The sequence below is a fragment of the Gracilinanus agilis genome, chromosome 6 (assembly GCF_016433145.1).
Source record: "Gracilinanus agilis isolate LMUSP501 chromosome 6, AgileGrace, whole genome shotgun sequence".
In the NCBI taxonomy this organism is placed as follows: Eukaryota; Metazoa; Chordata; class Mammalia; order Didelphimorphia; family Didelphidae; genus Gracilinanus; species Gracilinanus agilis.
In genome coordinates this window covers 275,547,457-275,573,069 of record NC_058135.1, presented here as the reverse complement: position 1 = coordinate 275,573,069, position 25,613 = coordinate 275,547,457, and the positions used below count along the sequence as shown (strand labels likewise).

At 31.7% G+C, this 25,613-nt stretch overlaps 3 protein-coding genes across 3 annotated transcripts; all 3 read left to right on the top strand.

Annotated features, from left to right (window-relative positions):
* The first annotated feature begins 3,118 nt into the window (after window positions 1–3,118).
* LOC123252645 (olfactory receptor 10AG1-like) lies at window positions 3,119–4,057 on the top strand. The gene has a single exon (XM_044681914.1). It carries the CDS (start codon window positions 3,119–3,121, stop codon window positions 4,055–4,057), a length of 939 nt encoding a protein of 312 aa, XP_044537849.1.
* A 9,646-nt stretch (window positions 4,058–13,703) lies between these two features.
* Window positions 13,704–14,627, top strand: LOC123252644 (olfactory receptor 10AG1-like). The gene has a single exon (XM_044681913.1). It carries the CDS (start codon window positions 13,704–13,706, stop codon window positions 14,625–14,627), a length of 924 nt encoding a protein of 307 aa, XP_044537848.1.
* An 8,837-nt stretch (window positions 14,628–23,464) lies between these two features.
* Window positions 23,465–24,565, top strand: LOC123252643 (olfactory receptor 10AG1-like). The gene is made up of 2 exons (XM_044681912.1): window positions 23,465–23,523; window positions 23,653–24,565. The coding sequence occupies exons 1-2, from the start codon at window positions 23,465–23,467 to the stop codon at window positions 24,563–24,565; spliced, it is 972 nt and encodes a 323-aa protein (XP_044537847.1).
* The last annotated feature ends 1,048 nt before the right edge of the window (window positions 24,566–25,613 follow it).

Genomic DNA, 25,613 nt, shown 5'->3' with positions numbered 1-25,613 from the left:
ATGTCAATACAATTTTCATGCATGAGCAAAATTAGTCTGCATCCCACCAAACTCTGTATCAATAAAGGGATTATACTTCCCTATCTTGTCACAAAAATCATATTTTCAATGAAATTAATATATATGAATGCTTGATAATATCATTTTCCTTTGTGTAATTTATGTAATTGTGGATATTTTACTAGATTTTCATTCCTTTGTCAGGGTTCATTCATTCAAGTTTTCCATGGTTGTCAATGCTCCCTATTTCATCTATTCTAAAAAGGGCAATAATATTTCTTCCTAATTATAAGCCATAATTTATTCAGTCATCCTCAGATTTCATTTTTCTCTTTTTTCTCAATAACAAAATGTTACTTCTATGAATATTTTTCATATTTTAAAATAACTAAAAATATCCAACATTTCTATGTAACAAAAGGCTTTTATCTTGTTTATGTTATGTTAACCTCCTTAAGGTATAATCTTTAATGTGAGAAATAGATGAGGAGTTTGAAAAATAGATGATAGATAATAATTCTGGAACATGGATAGGGCCTAGAATTCCTGGTGGGAACTCAGTTTCTCAGATATCTATTGGAATATTTTTCTACACAAAAAAAAATAGAGAATACAATAATTGCATGACTTGAGCAGGTAACAACTCTGTCCTACTAAAAAATAAAGAATTTAAAAAGTATTACTGTCTTTTATGTGATAATCATGAATATAACAAATTATGGGGATGAAATAATGGAAACCAAGGAGTGTCAGATGGTAATCATTCTACTTTAGATTTTGAAATAAATAAAGGAATTCTGACCATGAGATATCCCTTAATTTCAGAAAGACAGATTAAAATAATTGAAAGAATAGGGTTAGTGATATATAATAAAATAGCAGAAGAGGAATGAGCCCCCAAATTCTTAGGAAACCTTAAGAAAGATATTCTCTAGTTTTTTTTTTTTTAACCCTTGTACTTTGGTGTATTGTCTCATAGGAGGAAGATTGGTAAGGGTGGGCAATGGGGGTCAAGTGACTTGCCCAGGGTCACACAGCTGGGAAGTGGCTGAGGCCGGGTTTGAACCTAGGACCTCCTGTCTCTAGGCTCTCACTCCACTGAGCTACCCAGCTGCCCCTATTCTCTAGTTTTAAATAAAAATTTTATAAAAGAAGGGAATTCATCATCAATCTATCTTTTTTTTCCCTTTGTCTCTCTAGATATTTTGCTAAAGAGATGAATACAGCAGAGCACTATTATACTTAAAGAATTATGAAAGTTTAGAACTCAAAGGAGACAAAGTGTATTTTTTTTATTGAATAGTCAAAAAATTTTTCCGATATATCGGGTAACTGTTTTCAAATATTTGCACATATATTACATATAATTTGTTTTGGTTGTGATTATTTTTGAATAAAATTAAGAGTAGTTATTCCTGGAAAAGAGAAAGAGATAGAGAGAGAGAAACACAAAGAGAGAGAGACACACACATACAAATAACCACATTAGCCTCAATATAAAGAAAAAAAAAAACCTTCCTTTAAAAGAAGCCTATGCTGGGAATTCTTTAAGTAAACAATGGATGATATATTGGGTGAATATTATAAAGAAATCTTTTTTTCCCCTCTCTATGCCTATGATACTTCAAGATGGAGCAGGAAGACTCCATGAATTTTTTTTACCTAATTTTGAGAATAGTATTTTAATATAACGAGTTTCAGTTGTAATTATATATATTTCATTTTGTTCATCTAAATATGAGAAAAGGTCTAAGTTTTTACCAAGTGGCCATTGGCTTATATGACACAGTATAATTTGACAATCCCTATATTAGTCTGTGAAGACCTTTCCAGATCTGAAAGTCTGTTACTATGGAATGACTAGGCCATTGTAAAAGAAATTTAATTACTTTTCTCACATAATTGTCTCCTATTTTTCAAAATGGTTAGGAAAAAAATTTATAGCACCACAAATAGCAGATTGACACCACCATCTGTTTACATTCCCCTACCCATTACTATCAGTTATTTTCATTTTAAATAATTCTCAATAATTTAATTATTCTGAAGTGAAAGCTCAGAACTATTTACAGTTATATTCTACTCAATATAACTGAAAGAGTATTTCTTTACATGGTCATTGATAGAATATGTATATGTACATATGCACACATATTGTGTATGATGGCTACATATAATATATATGAATGCTGATATAGAATATTCATTATTATATATACACATATACATATGCATAATTATTCAAAATATATGTGGACATATAGATATATTCATAATATGTGTTAATTACCTTCATACGGGGGATGTCTGTGAGATTTGATGAGGTGTATTATTGTACAATAATTTTTTTCTTGTTGGCAATTGGTATGTGGGAGAAGGCTTTGAGTTTAGGAGATCAAAGAAGCCTGTTGAGAGGAGGGACAAATGATTTAGTGTCTGCAATACAGAAATACTGGGAGAATTTACCATATAGGGAAAAAAATAAAGTATGTTCATAAAATGTGAAATACAATGGCTCACAAAGAAACTCAAGATTGATGAGAAGTCATTATATTCCATTTTAACTTCCTTTATACTCCAGAAAATATGACTGCTACTCACATGTGATCATATTCTTTGGAGACAGATCTTATATGTGGATGATACTGCTGTTATGTTTTGTTTATTTCATTTTATTTTGTTGTTGTTTATATTATCAGTCACATGGTTTACTTTTGAATTAAAGTATTTTAGTATTTTAAAGTAATCTATTTTTTAGCAAGATGTATCTACATGGAGTACTATATATCAACTAAGTCTAGTAAAGAGATTTTAAATGCATACCATTAGAAGATAGAACACTAGAGTTATTGAGGAGAAGATAATAGAATATTGATTTTTCAGTTATAGATGAAAATTTAAAATACATAATATTAAATGATGGACTTAGACACGTGTGTGATGGATGTGTCATATTAAAGAAGAGAGAAGAATATTAGCAGTGAAATTGACTTTAGAACATAGAAAAATTGAAGGGAACATAAACATCATGCCATTCAATTCTTCGATTTTATAGAAGAGGAAACTAAACCTCCGGGAGAACAAACAATATGACTATTCTTCATTTTTTCCCCATTAGATGGAATCAACAGACAAAATTATCAAAGCAAATTTTACTGATGTGGACATATTTATTCTCCTGGGATTTTCTGAACAATCTAATATAAAAGGATTACTTTTTTGTATTTTCTTAATCATCTATACAAGCATTTTAATAGGAAATGGTTTTATCATATTAATAATCAAGTTTGATCCAGCTCTTCAAACCCCCATGTATTTTTTCCTTGGGAATTTTTCCTTCTTGGAAATCTGCTATACATCAGTGACTCTTCCCAGAATGCTGAAGGACTTTTGGACCAAGAACAGAGATATTTCTTTGCTGTCCTGTGCTATTCAATTGTGTTTCTTTCTCATTCTTGGAGTTACAGAGTGTTTGCTCTTGGCTGTGATGGCATATGACCGCTATGTTGCCATATGTAAGCCCTTATACTATACTCTCATAATGGATCACAAGACATGTGTTCAACTTGTTGTGGGTGCCTGGATTAGTGGAATTCCAATTCAGATAGGACAAGTATACCAGTTATTTTCATTGACCTTCTGTGATTCTAACAAACTTGACCATGTTTTCTGTGACTTCCCCCCAGTACTGGAGCTGGCATGTGGGGACACAACTCTGAATGAAATTTCATTTTATGCTGATGCCTTGCTGTTTGGTATGGTTCCTTTTCTTTTCATACTCAATTCCTACATCAAGATCATCACTACAATCCTAAGGCTTCCATCAGAGTTGGGGAGATCCAAAGCTTTTTCCACGTGTTCATCTCACCTCATTGTTGTTGGCTTATTCTTTATTTCTGCTTCCATTTCATACTTTCAACCAAAGTCTAGTCATTCAAGGGGAACAGGAAAAGTGCTTTCCCTTTTCTATACTATTGTTACTCCATTGTTTAATCCTATGATATATAGCCTAAGGAACAAGGATTTCATAAAAGCAATAAAAAAATTATCACCTTGATGAGCCATATTAGAAAACAATTTTTGACTAAACTATCCAGTTTCCTTCTCCATATAGTGGAGCCTTTATGAATTGTTTCTTGTAATTTAAAATTATTGAGATGATTCTATTCTCTATATGCTGTAACTATGATTATATCATTAAATTGCGAAACCATGTTATATACGATTTTAGAAGTTTATGTTCCCTTTTGATGTGAAATGACACACAATTTAAAAAATCTAAATAATCCAGCTTTAAATGAGGCAATATCCACAGTATTGAATAAATTAAATCCACCTATTTCCACTTCAAGATGTTAACTTCCAAATGTTATAAGGTTTCATTCATTGAACTCTCCTTAGAATTTTTGACCACTGGACCATAGAGCTACCATTTGTTAAATTACTACATTCTTTGTCACTTGGAGACTTAATTTTACACTAATAATGTTCATAATAAAAATGTTGTCATTTTCCCCTAATAAAATTTGACCTAAGTTTAAAAAAAATACTCAACTCTTTCCAAATCTTGATGTGAAGAGGACAAGTGATTTTGATCATTTAATTTATCATATTTAACTAAAAGATACCACCTTACAAGTGTTACCATGTGTCTTAACAGACTAAGAATGAATACAAATTTAAAAAAATGAATACTAAAAAAAACATTTTAAGTAACTGTGTGAACCTTATAAAATTTGAAATTGGAATTTATTAATTAAACATCATTCTGTGCCACCCTAAACAACAAAGTATAGTGATATTGTATGAATAACCAATAAAATAGTTTCTAGCATGTTTTCTAAACCTCTAAAACGTAAATTCACGCACAATCAATTTGGAAGGCCCTATAACATTTTGCATTCCAATCAAAATCTGAATATAATTCTCCTTTTAAATATCCCTGACAAATAATCGCCCCCAAATTGCCTAAAAACCTTTAGGGATCATTGCCTTACTGCCTCTAAGTTCACTGTGTTTATTGAAAATATTTATCATCAGGAAATTTAACTTCCATTAACTAAAATCTATCTCCTTTAAAAATACATTTTTAATTTTTTCTCAAAGTTACATGATTCTTGTTGTATCTCTCCCCTCTTCCTTCACCCCTCCCTGAGTGGGCAAGCAATTTCACTGGGTTATACATATATTGTTACTCAAAATCTATTTCATATTATTCATTTGTGTAAGAGTAATCTTAAAACCCAAACCCCAAATCATTTACCCATATAAACAAGCTACAAATCATGTTTTCTTCTAGATTTCTACTCCCAAAGTTCTTTCTCTAGATGAGGATAGTATTTTTTCTCATAAGTCCCTTGGAATTGTTCTAGATCATTTCATTGTTCTTAGTAACAAAGTCAATTACATTTGATTGGCCCACAATGTTTCAGTTACTGTGGATAATTTCCTGGTTCTACTTATGAAATCTATCCCTTTTAAACAAGTTTTGCACTTATTTTAATCTTCCCATTTAAAGATTAGTAAAACACATTTTTTTTTCATTTTTGACAAATATTTTCAAGGACAAGCACATATTTTTTGTCAAATTAATATAATGCAAAATGTTATTAAAGCAGTTTATGATGTTCTCATCTCATAGGTATTTCCCATTCTCACTGGGAATTTTCTTAAAATGGTGACATCCAAATGTCATTTAACTATGACACTATGTGTGAGATTATAATTTATCTCTAGATAACATGATTTATCAATAAAGTCTCAGGTTGTGGTATATTTCTTGTCATATACTAAAATTTATTTATTTTGCTATTACAATAATAACATTCATAAAAATATATTTTTCTATCTGTATACTATTATGAAACAATATTTTGAATATTCGTTTTGATAAAATTATTTTTTCATACCAAATATATGAATTTATTCTTAAGTTCTTCAATATTATATTGTAAAAGAACTAATATGTTGATGAAGAAATATTTATCCTAGGGCTTAATTCTTTTATCCAATCAAAATAGACATAAAAAAGAAATAATTGAACAAAAAATCAAGAAGACAAATAAAATACTAGATGATAATAACCCAAATTAATTTCCCAAATTTTGGTTCCTTTACCTATTAGAATGTCAGCTTCCTGAGAGTGGAGAATATTTTGTTTGTTGTAGTTGTGTACACGGAACCTAACAAGTTTTTGGAAAAATATATTCACTAAATATCTGTTTTTCAAATTTTCATCCATTTATTCACTCATCTCAAGTTTATCAGAAACCTGACCACTCTGGAAACATTTCATCCTTTGCAAACTTTTCAATTGTAAGGTATTTTTTGAACTGATTTACAGGGTAAGAGTTAAAGGCAAGCTTTTTTCTCCTTACAGCCACTTTCAGAAAATTTCTCAGTCATATTCATAATAAAAACAATTAGCCAACTAAAATCCAAACCCCCAACAAGAGTAACTGTTCCCATTTTTGGTCCACTTATCCATTTTTTTTCACCCTCTATATTTGTTGTTACCATGGATGTTGCCAAAGGATAAAGATGCTGTTCCCAATTGATGAAGAAACATTTTAATTTTCCTCACACTAGTCTCTTGTCCAAAACAAAGAATTCTGACCAAAAAAATATAATAAGGAATTATTTTACTGTGTTATAATACTGGGTTCCCTGTTCACAGATATTATACTTCATCTAAAGATTCTTATGGTATGAAAAAGGCAATTAGTTTGTGAAAGTCTAATAGCTCAACAGCTTTACCAGCATGCTTTCCCCCATAATTTTTCATTTGTACCTATTAGCCAGATATATTTTATATTAATTTAATTTTTATTCACACTTAATTCAATTATTATTCTCAGAGGAAAAAAGTCAAATCCTTCTACTGCTTTAAACATATTTTTATAAGATAATTTGAATTGAAATTTATAGGAAAATTTCATAAGGTGAAAAATTTGTGATATTTTCCTTTAATGATTTGCAAAATATTCACAATTTCACAATTTAAATTATTATTTTAATCATTCCCCTCAAGCTATGTAAAACATAGCCAAGATTAGTAAGAAAAGGGTAAATATAGTTTGCTCAAAACTGTCATCCCTTCAAGAAATGGGGAAAGCAGTGGTCCTAATTAGAGAAGATTGATTTGCTACTCTAAATTTGGTTATGACCCTTAATCCATGTTCTTGGTCCTTAGTTTTTTATCTTTATCTTTATATTCTTCCATATCACATATGCTTTCTCATATTTTGAGTCCAATTCAAAATAAATTTTTTATTATGGTTCCATATGACTAACCCATTCAAATTACTAAACGATTTCTTTCTCATTTAATTGAAGTTTTTCTCATTTCCTACTAATCCAACAAACTTTTTCATAGAACCTAAGGTAAAAATTGTTTCATTTTTTAAAACTTTTTTTTACCACTAGCAGCTATCACAATACCTGATAAAGAGTAGGTGTTTAATAAATGATTATTCGAATTATTTTTTTCAACAAATAACTTCCTTTGTAGAATAAATATGCCAAGTCAGAAAAGAGAAATTTTTGGAAGCTAGGAAGCCAACTCTGTTCACTCACAGATAAAAAGTTCATATTTTATGTGATTTCTTCTTTGCTGATTGGCCAATGACTGGGTTCTATTTGCCTTAGCATGTCTTTTGGCTTTTACATCAAAAATAGAGTGGATGGGGAACCATAAGAAATGATAGGCCAGCTTCAGAATGAGACTATCTCCAATCCAGACTCCTATTACTTCCTCTGATCTTTTGAGTCCTTGATCATCCACAGAGGTCTTTTTGTTTATTTTTTTAATAGTTTGTTTCTGTCTTTTGTCTGGCATCCACAGAGGCACAGAGAAACATTTATTAAAAGGTCTTAGATAAATGAACTTTGTTTCATAAATCATCCATGCTTTTCATTCCATATACATGTCGGTTCATAAGTAAACAGATTTTAGCTTTTTTTTTTTTTTTTAAAGTGGAGCTTGATAAGTGAAATACATGGTGGAAGTAGATTATGGATCCAGCTTAGAGACTAATGAATGCATTTGGAGGAGAGGCTATGCACAAAGAACTTTTTGAGTTGCAGATGCCCTGAAATAAAGTTAGAGAAAATGCAATGAAAAAAAAAGACATTCAGAAGAAGGATGTCAAGATTATCTCAAGGTCTATAGTCCCCTTTCATAAATGCATCAAAGAAAATAAAAGATCTTTACAATCTTATCTAATATCAAAGAGATGCAAATATGTCCTCAGATTCGCCCAGCATTCTTCTTTGATTCCAAATTTATTCCAATTCCACTATGTATGGATTTTTGTTTTTCATTATTTCTTGCCTATTTTCACATATTCCTGCCTAAAACCCATTCCTAAAATTTATTTTCTCCGAATAAAGTTTGCTCATATTTATTCCCGAAGTAGCACCTGAATATAAAAATGATGAGAATATCTTATATGTTTAAGATGTCTGAAATTTTTTAAAGGAAAACTTCCTTATCTGTCTCTCTGACTCTCAAATAAAGAAATAAGTGTCTTAATAAGTGTTTATTCTGATATCATTTATGCATTAGAGCTGAGATTTCTATCCATTCTTCAATATCTGAATCATTTCTATTGAATTAAGAACTTTATTTCTCATAATATGTCAAGAACACTGGAACACTGCCTACTGCCTATGATCTTGGGGGAATATTGTTCAATAATATGTTCCATAGAGAAAAATTTCAGGAAAGCAAGTTTTTAATCCAAAATAGTTGGAGTTGTTATTAAAAAGAATTAAAAATTTCAATGAGTATTTAAAAAAAAAGACGCAATAGATAATATAATAGTCCTACCTAAAATCTCTTCCTAAAATTTCTCCCCCAAAATGCTGTTCTTATTTCTTTACTAAATAATACCTGAATATAAAAATGATGGGAATGTCTTAAATGTTTAGGATGCCTAAATATTTTAAAATGATATTTCAACATATTGAGATATATAAAGGATATAATTAATAACATAAATAATATAAAATATTATGCAGGAATAGCTGACTTTTTATGAAGTACTTCCTCCCTGTGAGAATTGAACACCAGCTTGAACTGCTTTTCTTGTTACATTAAGATTAGTCAGGATTTTAAAATGAAAGTTTCATATTAAATTTGATAACCATTCTCTAGTGTATTGGGTTTCTGTTCAGTCCTCATCTCTTAACTGGATTAAAAACAAGACCCAAGAATTATCTGTATAAGGGGAACATCTGAGCACTCTGAGTTCATGCCATTATCCTCCTGGCTCCCTGGAAGATGATTGGCTCTTTTCCCACATTACTCCTGGCTTCTGGGAAAATGCTTGCCTTTTCTTCCAACGGCTTGCCGCCTCTTGTCTCAAGTCCAAAAGACTGGCCTTTGACATGGACTGAAGTTGTCTGTCCAATGAAGGAGACCCAGAATAAGTGCTGTCACAGAGTGGGGGGATAAGATATGGATAAAGGAAGCTCAAAGGTCTGTGCTGGTCAAGCAGCAGGAGTAAATGGAGATGCAAAGTGAGCAGCAATCACTGGTTAGCTAGGCAACAGTCCATGGGACTATGCGCCTTTTCTTTCTCCAACCTATTTTTCACTATTTAATAAATAATTGTAAGTTAATATGCAATCTCCAGAGAACTTTAATCTTAACATCCAAATAATAATAAATTGTGATCACGAGTCTCATTATGACTATTTTGCAGTAGGGGACAAGACTTACTACTCAGCATGGCTACTCTTCTGCAAGATATAAAAGGTCACAGAGCTATTTCTTGGCAAGGTAAAGTAAGCAGGCAAGATTCCTTTACTTTAATTCTATAGCTCTTCTCACTAGGCCACAAAGTTTCCTTAGTCTATTACTATATCATCTTGAACTTCTTGTCAGAAGATATAATTTATCACTTGAAAGTTGTTTTTGTTTTTTTGTAAATGACCTGGGAGAGGAGATGTCTCCAAGGATGTAAGAAGGGAAGGTCTGTTTTCAATATAAAGGTCTGGTTTGAACTCCAAGATAATTTTTGAATGAGGCTCATCTTTCTTGCAAGAGTTGATTAATGATGATTTAAAGGTTGGGAAGAGAACTTCACGGATCTATAGAATAAACACACTTGTGCTATGGAAAAAGTGATTTAGATTTCAAATATGATACTTATTGCTGAATTGACTATAGTCAAGTCATTTAATTTCTACTTGATGGGATTTTTGTTGTTTCTATAGTAAGTCTGATTTTTATCATCTGTAAAATAGAGATAATATCTATAGAAATTAAATTTATAGAGCTATTGCAAATTTTAAATTAGCATATGGATGTGAAGAACTTTGTAAAAACTTCAGGTACTCAGAAAGTAACAGTTATTATATGACTATGTTATTTTAAATATAAACATCAAAATAAGTAGTTGAGTATGATTTAGCCCCATTCAAGAAAGGTAAATACAATTGATTTCATTATATCATCTTCAACCTTTGTGACAAGAGATTTTGTGTGTGTGTGTGTGTGTGTGTGTGTGTGTGTGTGTGTGTGTGTGTATGAGCCTAATTGATCTCTAGATGCTTTGTTGACTCTAAATCAAATATTTACTCTCTGGTATTACAGTTTAGTATGAATAGAGGTGGCATATTCCCTATAAGTTCTTTCTTCCAATAAAATCGCAAGTCTCAACTCTCCCCCAATTCCAATAAATATTTAAATAATTTATGATTTTCTGAAAATTGAGAAAATAAATATATCAAATGAAAACATGAAGATAGTGTGTGATAAGGGCTATACATTCACTTTAGGAAACAGTTATATTTATTTCTTTGTCATACTGCTTTCTCATCAGAAGAGATTAAGATCCACATTTTTTTCTGTATGGTTTTCAAATAAGTAAGAATACTTTCTCACTTTGAGACTCTTAGCTGATTATCCTCTATAGTTTTACACACACACACACACACACACACACACACACACACACGTTAAAAGTTTTCTACACACATACATATAGAGACACAGCAAAAGAAATAGTCAACTTAATTTAAAACAAATTTTCACTGACATTAAGGAAGTTTAAAAGCTTGAGGTACATATTTTAAAAAATTGATTTCTGTTGTTTTCCAATTTGTTTATGAAAGTCTGGATACCATGTACCCACTATGGAGAAGGTCCAAGCCAAGTTTTTTATGACAATGTCTCTGTTCGTCAGGTTATTTTTTTTAAAAAGCAAAACAATAAGTAAAAAAAATACCAAAAATCAAATTAGATGTATCAGTAATTGATAAAACATTTTCATTCAATTTTGGAGTTATGTCTTTGTTTTATTGAAGTTTTCTTCTAAGCAGATATCACAAAAAATATCTAATCTTATAATATTTTGCTCTTTCCCACTCACAACTGTGAAAACAAAAAATATCAAAATTAGCTCAGTAACAACTTCATCTCATAGGTTTTGCAAGTATTAATGATTCTGGTCATCTTCTAGGTCTTAATATCTTCTTTCCCCTTTGTTTTTCTTGTTCAGAAGAAGACGTGAGCTTTGAAGCATTTGGAAAATTGTGGAATCACTTTAAAAGTGTGAGTTGCATACCCAGAAAAGCATCCTTTATATCAAGAATCCAATACAGATAGGACAGATTGAGAAAAGACAGATTTAAAACTATACAATGTCTCTTTCAAAACTATACTATAAAAAGAGGAATTTCATAATTGCCCTACAAAAGGAAGAAAAAAGAACATTAGCATTCCTAATTAATTCCTAATTTAAAAAGAACATTAGCAATTAGGAATTGATAAAAAGTTGTCACATAGCTTCTAATCATTCCCACATATTCCCTTCAATTTTGTTAAGTAAGGTGAGAATGTGAGATGAGAAAGACAGAGACAGTGACAAAGGCAGAAGGAGTCAGAGGCAGACACAGAGAAAGATCTTGTCAAAATGGATGGTGAATTTGGTAAAACAATAACAAGACAAGCATTGAGACATGATGTAACAAAGAAAAGGAATTTCAGTTATCCAAATATTTGATAACTTTTTCTTTATTAAGAAAAAGAGCATATTAATGTCTTTACATGTTTTAAAAATATTTTCATTCTCCAAAGATAAAGAAGCAATCAAGGGGAAATTGTATTCTGACTATCATTTCAATAACGAGGAAAATATTTCTTTGGTTGGAAATGATGGAAAGTTTTGGGCAAAGATACCATGTTTTAAAATTTATGTTAGAGGAAGAGGAAAGCTAGACAGACTGAGATCTGGGGCAAGAATTGCCAGTATTCAAAGTTAAGTTTAATATTAGGGGAAAACAAAATAAACAATCAAAAAAAAAACCCAACAAAATTTACAAATCATTAAGTCTTTCCAAAAACACAATGCATTTAATCTTTAAAAGAATGTTTTTCCTCTCATATTTTAAGCAGGAACTTGGTCACTTGCCTGTTATCCTAGAGTGTGTATTCTATTGTGACACTTCAAATGTTTCACATGGCCAATTGAAGTCCCTTCTAAGCCTAATATCTGTGATTCTGAATTGTATGAAGGGCCCCATGTAGTTACTAAATATGAAGTACACATTACTAGTAACTTGATTTGAAAAAATTAATAGCAGAAAATAGAAATAATGAAAGTTAATAGAGGATGAAAACAAAATATTAACTTACCTCTAATAGATTAGTGAAGTGCACTAAAATACTGAGCTTAGAATAAGTAAACCTGACAAGGAAGATGAAGGGTAATAAATGTGGAGATTTAAGCTATAATGGGGAAAATTCATGGAAGACTTATACATAAGACAGAAAAATTGACTGTATATGGAAATGATGCCATACTATAGAGTGCATAACTGATTTTTAGTTATTTTATTTTATTTTCTCTCCCAAGGAGAATGTCTTTTGGACTAGGAAGGAGAGAGCACATACAGAGCTCCAAGTTCCTTAGAACTTCATCTAATCTGGGATCTGGAAGCAGAGGAGAGACTACAGACCAATTAGTGCCCATCTGTTGTCATTGGATAAACATCTAGAGAAGATAGAAGGACCAAGAACAATGGGAGCAAGGCAAGGATATCAAAACTCCTGAAGAATCAGAAGCATGTCCTCCCTCACAAAACACTGCAATAGATGTTTATTTTTAAGTGTGTATATGCGTATGACACCTCTCTAATGGTGACCTCTGTCTGGACTACTAAGCATAATTGTGGGACAATGGATCCCAGGTCTATGATAAAGGTCTTTTGGTGTAGCATTTCTTAATAAGTAATTTCAGAAAATGTCTTTTATTTTGCCTTATTAAAATAACATCTGACTGTCTTTCTATTTGCTTATGTTCATATTAACAACATTCAGTAGCATACCCAGCACATAATAAGGCATAATAAATACTATCTTTTTACCTTGGGGCTTTTTAAAAAAAGATATACACTTCATTAGGAGCCATTTAACTATAGTCTTAGGCACCTGTGATCATATAGTAGATAGAATGTGAATAAACCCTCTGAAAATTGGAAGCAGTACATTTGCCACTCAGCTATTACATTTAAAGAATTTCAGAGCAAGAAGAACTTAATGTATTAAGCTAGACCTTGAGGAAAATTTAAGATATAGAACATGAGAGGTAGAAGACTTGATAAATGATCTAATCAGACAACTTAATTTTAACAAGAATGCTGAGTTTAGTAAAGAAAATTAACATGTCTATACTAAACTGACTAAATTTAAAAAAATGGATAGAGGAAATCTGACTGTTGAAGTGGACTTTCACCTCCTAGGATTTTCTGACCTTCCTAATCTTCAAGAGTTTCTGTTTGGGATTTTTTTAGTCATGTATTTGAGTATTCTTATAGGAAATGGTCTCATAATTTTAATTACTAAGGCAGATCCTTCCCTCCAAACCCCAATGTACTTTTTCCTTGGGAATTTTTCTTTCTTGGAAATATGTTATGCAACAGTCACTCTTCCAAGAATGCTGATAGATCTCTGGACTCACAATGGCAATATATCTCTGTTGGCCTGTGCCTCACAACTTTGCTTCTTTCTGATTTTTGGAATAACTGAATGCTTCCTTCTGGCAGTGATGGCATATGACCGTTATGTGGCCATTTGTAAGCCTCTGTACTATCTTGTCATCATGAGACACCAGGTGTGTATTGGACTTGTGGTAGGATCCTGGATCACTGGCATCCCAGTTGTGATCGGACTAATATATCAGATTTTTTCTATGCCCTTTTGTGTCCCTACTAAAATCAATCAGGTTTTCTGTGATGTTTATCCAGTACTGCAGGTGTCTTGTGGAGATACCTCAATGAGTGAGCTTTCTGTCTATGCTGATGTTGTCCTTTTTGCCATAATTCCCTTCATACTAATACTTAATTCTTACATCAGAATCATCACAACCATATTAAAGTTCCCCTCAAAGGTGGGACGGTCCAAAGCATTCTCAACTTGTTCCTCCCACCTTGCTGTTGTCAGCTTATTCTTCATAACTGCAATCATGACACATTTGCAAACCAAGTCCAGCCATTCCATAGTCACCGAGAGGGTGCTTTCTATTTTCTATACCACTGTGACCCCACTGGTTAACCCCATGATTTATAGCCTGAGAAACAAAGATGTCATTTTGGCATTGAGGAAATTATTAATTAAATAATAGGATAATGAAATGAATTGTTGAATTTATTGTCAAGCTTCTTTCCATTAGTCTTACTTTTATTCAAAACTTCTTATCTTTCCCTCCTTTTACCAATATTTTAAACCTTTAGCATTCCTAAAAAAAAGCATTCCAAATACCCTTTCCTTTTTCTTAAAACGATAGTGTCTGTTTGCCACCAGAGAAGATATTTTATTGCATATTTAAATGTCTCTATTTAGTAAAGTATTTTTCTCAGTGCCAGATGGAAAACCATTGTCATTACTTGAATAATCTACCCAGATGTTGTGAATTATTTATGACCTTTTAAAAACTTAGACTATTAAAAAAATCAAAGGTTTGATTGTATCAGTACAGAAATATGTATGTTTTGCATGCATAACTAAGATTGAATTGCTTGCCAACTCCAAGAGCAGGGAAGGAAGGGAGGGAGAGAGGTATTTTGGATCATATAACTTTATAAAAGTTATGTGGAAATTTGTGATTACATGCAATTAGTAAAATAAAATATCTTTATAATTTAAAAAAGAAAGTTTGATCATTCAACCTTTATTTTAAATAAAGTCTATTTCAAATGATGCCTTTTTTATTGTTGTAATATGCATTAGTCCAGTTACTCCATATTTTGTAAACTTGAAAATTCCATGGCAATTCAGAGAGAGGAAAAACTGGATGGCAATATTTTGTCTTTTCACAAATTACCACAGGTAGTTCACATTATTTCCACTTAACAGGAAAGAAGGACAACATAAGTACTGGAGAATACATTAGATTTACCCAATACTCAAGACTTCCTTTTTAGTAGGATCAAGTTATTAAATGGCAATTTCAAATCATTGTGTGATTAAGTTCAAGGGGTTTATTCAGGAAAAATTGATAGAGTTTGAATTGACGTTGATGATAAATGTCTAATTTCTGGTGTGGAGTTCCACATATTTCAGAAATTTATCTGATATTCTTATTGTTAGCATCTTTGGTATACTTACTTTTTCATGCTTTGTCAGTAAAATTTAGAAGAAAAAAATATTTCACTCCACAAATATATTTTAGTGGTTTGCTCAAGCAACATCTTTACTCCCAGATACTATATGATTTGTTAAAATTCCTCCTAAGTTTGCTTTATATCACTTGGCTGCTGTATCACTTAGGGAATTTCATTTCTTTTTACTTTTTCTTTAGTAAGGACATTAATTTTCTAGTGTAATAGGAACTCTTCCAAGTGTTTTACAAATATTATTTCATTTAATTTTTCACAGTAAACCTTAAAGATAAGTATTATTATTATGTACATTTTACCATCAAGGAAACACAAGCAAATAAGGACTTAGTGAACTGCCCACATATTCACTAAGTGTCTGAGGACTGTTTTGAATTCAGGTCTTCCTAAATCCAGGTCCAGCCATTTGCTTACATTGTTGTTTACATTATTAAGTTCTCAGATATCTTTGCAATTTCCATGTTAAAACTGAAAATAAAATACTTTGTAATTGTTTTTGGTGAATGTTAACATTATATATTGTGGGTAAGCCTAAGCCCTTGTGACAATATGTTTCAGAGACCTGAATTCATAAAGAGTTGTGAATTATGTCTTGAGGATACCTCTTTTGTGTTCATAATGGAGAATTCTGGGATTCCATTAAATGTATTTGAAAAATCTTGAAACAAAGACTACATAATAGTTTCAAAGGTACCTTTCACATCTAAATCAGTATTTTTTTTATTCTTCTGCCTTAAGTGAACTTCCCAATAACAGTGTCTACCCATTTCCTTGGAGAACAATACAAAATCTAGCATGTGGATATTATTCAAAGGAATACATAATTGATTTGGTGGATAACAAAATACTTAATAGTGAAAAAATTAGGGCAATGGAAATGTGTACTTCATGATCTGAAATCAGGAGTGAACCATTATTTATAATCATTTACTGCCTTTATCTTGCTTTATATGCAGTGTAATCTTCCACATTCATGCCTAGTTAATAGAACAAACTAATTAGGAGATTAAATGTGATATTTATAGAGCATAAGCACAGTGCCTGGCACAAAGTGGGAGCTTAAAAACATTTTTAAGAAAAGAATGGAGAAAAATTTTTGGTTGATTTTTGACCATCAGAGTTGTTCTAATAATAATAATTTGGCTCAGAAACTTGGGAAGATGTACTATATTTGAGTGACACTTTTGATTATCCTTCAAAATCATCTACAAACCGACAGTAATATTCAGCTATTTATGGATTCCCCACTTCTCTCCTCCTATATTTATTCTGGAGATATTGAAGATATAGGAGGTGGTGGGAATTAGTTCTCTACCTTCCTGTATTCCTCATATACAATTATTGACCTTTAGAATTGAAGTACATTGGAGGTGTTTTTGTCATTCAAATCCATAAGGTCTGAGATGTTTTTGGTTTCCTTTCATCTTTTTCTTATTATGAGAACAAGCGAGAGACCAGAAAAAACATTGACTACTCTGAGTATTTGCCACTTATGGTAGTAGTAATCATTGAAATGGTTATCATGGAGAAATAAACAGGATCAAGATGGGCTTATTATACTATTGGCCTAAGAAAGAAGTTCTTGTACAATAGCATTCTTGATCATTAAAATCCTAGTTAGATGAGTAAAATTTTCTATGTAGTGTAACCTGAGAATCTGGTCTCCTGGAAAGAGAGGTAGATTTATTGGATAGTAACAATCTTTGGCATAGTTTAGGAGTATCCCCAATTTTGAAGGTTCAGATATATAGACTACTGGCAAAGGGCATTGTCTTAGAAATGCATATCCTGGAGAAAGAATATTTAATTAATATTCTATTTCTTAGCACCTCACAATGAGAGGTTTAATGTGTATATTTGCATCATGGGAGGCAAAAAAATCTTTAATTCTACCCTCAGTTATTATTGGAAGGGAGGCTTTTAAGACTCCATTAAAAAGAGGACTTCAATAAAGTCACAGTACTGTCCACTTGCAAAGCCACATTTACTTCAGTTTCAAAGGAATTTAAAATAATCCAAAACGCAATATGCATAATTTATCTTGAGTGCTTACACAGTGTACAAGGCTTCAGTTCCCTCATTTATAAAATAATCATAATAGTACATACTTCCCAGGATTGTTGTGAAAGTCAGATGGAATCATATTTTTAAAGTACTTGGAACAATTTCTGGCACATAGTATTGACTATATAATTGTTCACTATTATTGTTGTCTCATTATGTGCCATTTAGTTGTTATATTCCTCTCTTGTTTTAATTTAAAGTGGTATATATGTACCTACATTCAAGAATTTACATTTTCCTAATGGAAATTTTCCTTATTTATATTACTGTAGCTCAAGCTGTAGCCTGGAGAGATTTTGTTTAATACTTGCATCTCCATTATCTACTTTGTTACTGATACTTCCTGGTCTTGTTTCATCTCTGAGCTAGAAGTACCTTGATCTCGTTGTATCTTGCTTAAACAATTTTTTTGTTTGTTCCTTCAGAAACATCCATATACTAGATAGCCTGCTTGTACGTCTATTTCTAATCTTCTTGATTAGCATCCTTTCCTCCTTTTTACTTTAATAGAATCCTGGCATACTCATAAAGACATATTTTACTTTTTAAGTCCTTTTTTATAGGGTATTCCTTTATCCATTGCTTCTAACTCATAGGTCCAGGATGAAGTCTGGAAATATTCATGTCTGCTTATTAGAACCTTCACACTTTTTTCTAATAAACCCCCACCCCTGCCTCACACCTTCAAATTTATTTATATTACTTCATCTCCCCCCACCCCCACTAACATTATTATTTTCCCCTAAACAGTATTTGCATTAAATAAGAAAAGAAAATTACATCTTTATGATTCTTAGATATTTGCAAAAGGACATTATTTCTCTTTCATTTCTAACCCAGAACAATTAATAAGTAGCTATGTTAAAAGGATTCATGTAAACCTTTAAGAGGGTAAGCCTTTGAGAAAGGTCGACACATACATACAAACACAGATAAAGATACCAGACCAATCCCCATTCAACTCTGGTATATAAAACATGGTAAACCATATCCTGAATCTTAAATAAGAATATAGTATATATAGATACACATATAGGAATAAAGTATATAATAGAATATAACAGTTCAACATGCTCCTAGGAAAGGAACATGATTACAACAGTTCAAGTCATTTTGGAATACTTATCTTGTATGTTCTGTGTGCCAAGTTTACACTTAAGGAATTGTGGATTGTGGCATTTGGAAAGGATCACTGATATGATACATTCTAATATTCTCATTTCAGGGAATTACAGACTAAGTTTGAAAATGAGGAATTATTTGACAAGGATGAGAGAAGCCATTAATATCAGAGCTTAGATTTATATAGAAATTTCTGGATAATTTAATAGATTTTACACTTCCACATATGTCCTTTTATCATAGTCAGATGGAAGGGTAATCTTACACTAACCACCAGTACTATTACCAAAAAGTCTATTTTATGAGCCAATGCCCCTGCCTTACTACTCCAACTCAAATATTTTTCATCATCTAAAGAAAAGGTCTTATTAGATCCTATTTGCCATGGAGACGCCATAAAAGAAAAAAAAACATAGGTCAGATAGGTGACGATATTCATTATTGCTATTACAAATAAAAAAGCTAGTATTCTTGAACTTCCATAAATTAATTTTCCCTAAAGAATCCTGAAGAGATGATCATGAATCTCATTATTACCATGTTATATAAAAGTGAACACAGTAGCTACTTTTTAGTATGTTTCATTTAAAAAAAATGCCAGCATATGGATTGCTCCTATGGCAGACCAAGATTGCAGTCATGGTCCCTTGACTCCTAACTGGGGGATAGTAGTTCCATATATAGCTTCCTTACTCTATTTTTGCTAACCTAGACTATGGATGCCCTAGACTTGGTGCCAGAAGCCCTAATTTCACATTTAATTTTTGTTTTGAAAATTGATATGGAAAAAGAGGTGTCCCTACAGAGATAAACAGGGCAAAGAACTTTTCTATTTAAAGATCTCTATTTTGAAATCAGAGGGTGCTCACTGTTGCAAGGTTTGATCAAGTGAAACTGGATGAATATAGAGTCAAAGAAAGTATAAAGCTTAATAAAGTGAGCTATGTTACAGTGAAAAAACTCAGTGCTCTGCGAATCAGCAGGGCTCTGGAATTGAATTATACATCTGAAACTTGCTACACAGGCACATCAGTAAAGTCATTTAACTTAAAAATAACATGATTTCATTAGAATTATTGATTTTATTGATCTGAATATTTCTCATTGGTAAAATTGGTATGACTTTTGGAGCCCTTAAATTAATGGGGCTGTAATGAAAGTGAGATTAATTCATTTATGTAAAGAGCTTTATATACTTTAAGTATTAAGTAAATTCAGGTTTTATACATATAAATCATTGCCAATATCTTCATCAATGCAAGAAGCAGTTGGATATAATTTTGGCCCATCCAAGAAAAGTAAGTATGAACTAATTTATTGTGTCATCTTCAATTTCTATAAATTGAGAAGTATATGTGAGTTGGTAACATCTAATCTAAGTTCTCTATTATATACAAATCCTATTATCTGCTTTGGCATCAGCTGGGTTCATTTTCATAATGGTAATTTCCAGTTTAGAAACAACATACATAAAGGAAAATCATGCTTAAGAAAGTACTTGGAAAATTATAAAGAATTTTGCTGATGCAAAGAATTTTAATGCTGATATCCATATTTGTAGGAAGTCATTATTAATAATTAAAAGCCTTCACATAAAGTGTAAAGGCTAGATGAAGACATAGAAGGTCAATAGTTATTTAGTGAAAGAGAAATAATGCAGTGTATTGGAAACATAATCAATTTCAGAGATTTAAGACTGTGGAGGATTTTGAACCTTCCACTGACATGTGGAAGTAATTATTGGATGAGCTGGCTTCAGGAGCCTAAAGCAAACTAGACATGAATAAGAAAAGCCACATGCCAGTATGTATAATGACTCTAACAATACATTAACAATACAATTAAAGGAGACTATACAATAATGTTCTGGGAGGTGGGAGGTACAGATTTCCAGCAACCAGGATGTTTAATCTATTTTCCCATTATATATTCTTTCTTATTGACCCCATTTTCCCTTTGGTTATATATATATATATATATATATATATATATATAATATTAGGTGTTTTGAGGATTTTTAAACCAAATGTTCATAGTAAAAACCTTATTCATTGTATTTTTTCAAAACCAATTAATTTGGCAGATGAATTAGAGTAGATAGTATATTATTAGTAGAAGAAATCACACTGTTTAGGACATGAAAATCTCAATGTGATGGAACACAAACAAGAACAATAAAACTAGAAAAAAATAAGTCTTAGAGTTTCCTTGTCTCATGAAAGTATGAAGTTAATAATTTTATTATGGGAATCCAATTTACAAATGTGAGTGCATGTTTGTATATGATTTAAAGAGTATCTTTATACAGTCTTTCTTACATACAGCCAGACATATTTATTTTTACCATGATTAAATTCTGTGCTATCATTTGTCATCCTGAGACATTGTTGTTCAGTATAATTAGTCTTGTATTACAATTGAATTAATTTCTTAGAAGTATTTTAATAATAATAATAATAATAATAATAATTGGTATATATCATTCCCTCTACTCTCTTTATTTAGTTTGAATGAGTTCATAAAATCTTTTCTTTGTCTCTATGACTTACTCATATCTTGGGGCATAATAGCATCTTTAGATATATAGTCTTCCTCTCTCCTTTTCTCTCCCTTTGTATACACAATGTATAGAATGTTCATTGGGAAATATTATATGTATACATATATTTGACTACTTATTTGCTAATCAATGTTTAGCATTTTGAAATATCTTGATATATAAGGGCATTTTTTTCTGTCCTGCCTTCAATCAGAAGAGATTCCTGTCTAATCAAAATAATTGATGTTTGTGGAAACAATTACAACTTCATAATATAAAATCTATTGATTAGATGGCACTTTAGTTATCTGAACATTTGATGGATCTCTGATAGTTTCAAAGAAATATAAGCTATTGATTCCTTCACTTGTTTTAATATTTTTATCCTTCAAAGGCAAAGGAATTGTGTAGGAGAAATTTTATTCTGGATTTGATTTTTATCAAAAAGGTAAAATGTTTACTTTGTAAAAAAATAGATGGTTAGTTTTGGGAGAAACAACCAAAAAACTTCTAAACTTAGTGAAAGGGGGAATCTGGGCATATTGAGAGTAGAAGCAATAATTGCATGGATGCAAATGGAAAATAAAACATAACCAAAGAAAACTTTCCTATTAGACATACAAAAATAGCATGATGCTTCTTTTTATATTTATTTTTTAAACCCTTAACTTCTGTTTATTGGCTCCTAGGTGGAAGAGTGGTAAGGGTGGTCAGTGGGGTTCAAGTAACCTGCCCAGGGTCACACAGCTGGGAAGTGTCTGAGGTAGGATTAGCATGATGCTTCTTAAGGTAATTATCATTCTCATCCTCAGTAGCAGCATTTACATATTATTTTAAGGTTTGCAATGTGCTTTTTAAATGTAACCCTATTTTATCTTTGCAAAAACCCTGGGATGGGTTTTATTATCATTTTACTAATGAGGAAAATGAAGTGATGTTTAAATTAATAAATAGGTTTAAATGACTAATATCGGTGATCTGATATCAACTCAGGAATTCCAGACACTAGACCTGGAATAGCATTCTATCTACTGCCATTTTTGGTAGTCCATTAGCAGTAGTTAGATGGATACATGTCTCAGATGTTGTAGTGCTTAATTTTATCCAGAGGTTCCAATTGTGTTAAATGGCTCCTGAAATCCCTTTTAGCTCTAAAGGTGTTTCTTATTTTATTCTTATTTGAATAAAATGGGTAGCTAGGTACTCAAAAACCAACTTAGTGGAAAACATTTTTTTTAGTTTATTTTTTCTTTTAAATAGGAAATGTAAGCAAAATAAATTAATAGAAGGAAATGAGAGTACAATCCAATATGAATTGTATGAAATGTCCTATAATTCTGAATGATCTAAATCTGCTGAGAAAGGGAAAAGGCAACAAAATTGATATTAAATCTATACTGTTGAAAGAAGATCAGGAAGATGTATCTATATCTATATAAATATAGATAACCAACAATATAGGCGAATAAGGTAGTAAACCATAATGGAGAGGTTGAATAAGTTATTCATGCTCTTTTGTTTCAGTTTTCTCTATCAAGGGAGATAATGTGTGTACTAAGAATAAAAGAATATCTACATATCTCAATGTCACTGAAGATTTCAGTCTAACTAGAATTACAAAACATTGGTGACTGCAGACAAGGCATGCACAGCAGTGAGCAGTACGGTGGTATCTGGTGAAGATATTAAGACCAAGACAAGTGGGAAGAGTGCTAATCCATCACCAACTTTGGAGCATCACAGTCATAAATTGCTCTTCTTGACACATTCCATGATCACATATTTTCTCTATATATTTATATATGTCTCTGGCCTAGTGACCTCCTTTTCCCAGTGGTGATCAGGATATCTGAGTGACTATATCACCCCAGGTGTTTTTGTTCAAAAATTTTTGAGATGGCATTTCAGTAAGTATCTTTGATCCTCTGTTTGAAAGTCAAGAATTAAATATTTAACACAGGGGTATTAAGTTACTGACTTTGGCAACTTTACAAATTAAGTACAATCAATATGGGAAAATATGCTCTCTGGACAATGTTTCCTAGAAGTTTGAAAAGAGCTTGTCTCTAAGTTTCTACTCTTAAGATATATAATACTGGAGTCAGAGAAGAGCTTATGCACTTAACCCTGGAACCAGAGGGTAGCCTAAAACATGGAAGATTAGATGCAAAAGTATTTAAAAATCAGGAGGTTCAACATTCTCATTTTATATAGAAACAAACTCTCTGCCTAGTGAAGGAAAGAGACTTTCCTGCCTTGAATTATTTCTGCAAATGAAATATGTGAAAAAAAATGGAAGGAAAAAATTTCACCATGGTGGTAGAGTTTATTCTCCTTGGATTTTCTGACCTTCCCAACCTACAAGGGTTTCTATTTGGAATTTTCTTAGTCATATACTTGAGCATCCTGATAGGAAATGGCCTTATCATTATAATAACAAAAACAGATCCATCTCTCCAAACACCTATGTACTATTTTCTTGGCAATTTTTCTTTCTTAGAAATATGTTATGCATCAGTCACTGTTCCCAGAATGCTGACAGACCTATGGACCCACAATGGAAATATTTCCTTATGGGCTTGTGCTGTACAACTTTGCTTTTTTCTTATTCTTGGAGTCACAGAATGTTTCCTTCTAGCTGTGATGGCATATGACCGCTATGTAGCTATCTGTAAGCCTTTGTACTATTTTCTCATCATGAGACATCATGTATGTATTGGATTTGTGGTTGGTTCCTGGATTCTTGGAATCCCAGTTGTGATAGGACTGACATACCAGATTTTCTCTATGCCCTTCTGTGACTCTGTAAAACTTAATCATGTTTTTTGTGATATTTACCCAGTACTTCAAGTGGCTTGCGGAGACACATCTATGAATGAACTTTCTGTCTATGCTGATGTTGTGTTTTTTGGAATGATTCCCTTTATATGGATACTCAATTCCTATATGAGAATCATCACTACTATCATGAAGATGCCATCAGCCACAGGAAGGTCTAAAGCTTTCTCAACATGTTCCTCCCACCTCACAGTTGTCAGTTTATTCTTTGTAACAGCAATCCTGACCCATTTGCGAACAAAGACCAGTCATTCAGCAGTAACTGAGAGGGTGCTCTCACTTTTGTATACAACCATGACCCCACTAGTTAACCCCATTATTTATAGCCTGAGGAATAAGGATGTCATTGTGGCACTGAGAAAATTATTACCTACATGAATTAGATAATGAAATTAATTATTGAACTTAGGGATCCATGTTTCATTTCTGTCTCATTTACTTCAGAAATCTATCTCTTACTCTCCTTCCTTACAGGCTTCCTACCTTTTATAATTTTTATTAAAAGTCTGAGGAATAGCTTTCCCCCTTACTAGCAAGAATGAAAGTGTCTATGTTAACAAACATAAACTATTATATATTTAAAGTTCTACCTTTAAGTAACTGACTTTATTCAATATGAGAAAACCAAAGTTATTACCTGAATAAACTACAATAAAATAAATAATTATTTCCAACATCCTAAAAATAGTTTTCATGGATAATTAAGTCACCCAAACAAGTCCTTAAATTCACAAGTGCTAAAATTAAAGTGCTCATTCACTTTATATTGATAATTTTCTGGCACTTCAATTTATGTAGCATTATTTGCTATTGTCACCTTATAATTTGTGGCCAATAATTAGAGAGCAACACAGATAGAGGAAAAACTGGGGGATAAAATTTAGTTTGCTCTCTAAGAACCACAAGGAACTTGACATTTCATTTACCTGGATTGAATACCATAACTGTCAAAGTTAGCTTACAATTTTCCTGGTTTTCCATCCTTCCTCTTAAATAGGATCAAGTAGTGACAAGTATCTGTAACTAAATGCATGATTAAATTATGAGCTTCATTGAGGGAAGGTTGATAGTGAGAGGTTGCCTTTTAGTTGACATTAAAACTAAATTTCTTAGGGATATGCCCATAAATTTTGGAGACTGATTAGAGATTATTTAAAGTGTCAAGTACATCTGAACTTGCTTGCCTTTTCTGGTATTAAGTCAGCATAACAAAGTGTAACAGATAAAGATGTTCCTGAAGGAATATGACTTTAACAGTTGTACAAGAAAAATCTTTTTTATGGCTCCCATCATATTTCTATTCATCTCTAATATTCATTTAGTTTGCTCTTTAAGAACCACAAGGAACTTGATGTTCCATTTGCCTGGATTGAAGAAGCGAAGAGAAGAGAAGAGAAGAGAAGAGAAGAGAAGAGAAGAGAAGAGA

Coding starts and splice junctions, on each gene's coding strand:
- LOC123252643 (XM_044681912.1), top strand. CDS start 23,465: ATGCACTTAACCCTGGAACCAGAGGGTAGCCTAAAACATGGAAGATTA. Junction 23,524..23,652: donor GGAAGATTAGATGCAAAAGT/ATTTAAAAATCA, acceptor AATGGAAGGAAA/AAATTTCACCATGGTGGTAG.
- LOC123252644 (XM_044681913.1), top strand. CDS start 13,704: ATGGATAGAGGAAATCTGACTGTTGAAGTGGACTTTCACCTCCTAGGA.
- LOC123252645 (XM_044681914.1), top strand. CDS start 3,119: ATGGAATCAACAGACAAAATTATCAAAGCAAATTTTACTGATGTGGAC.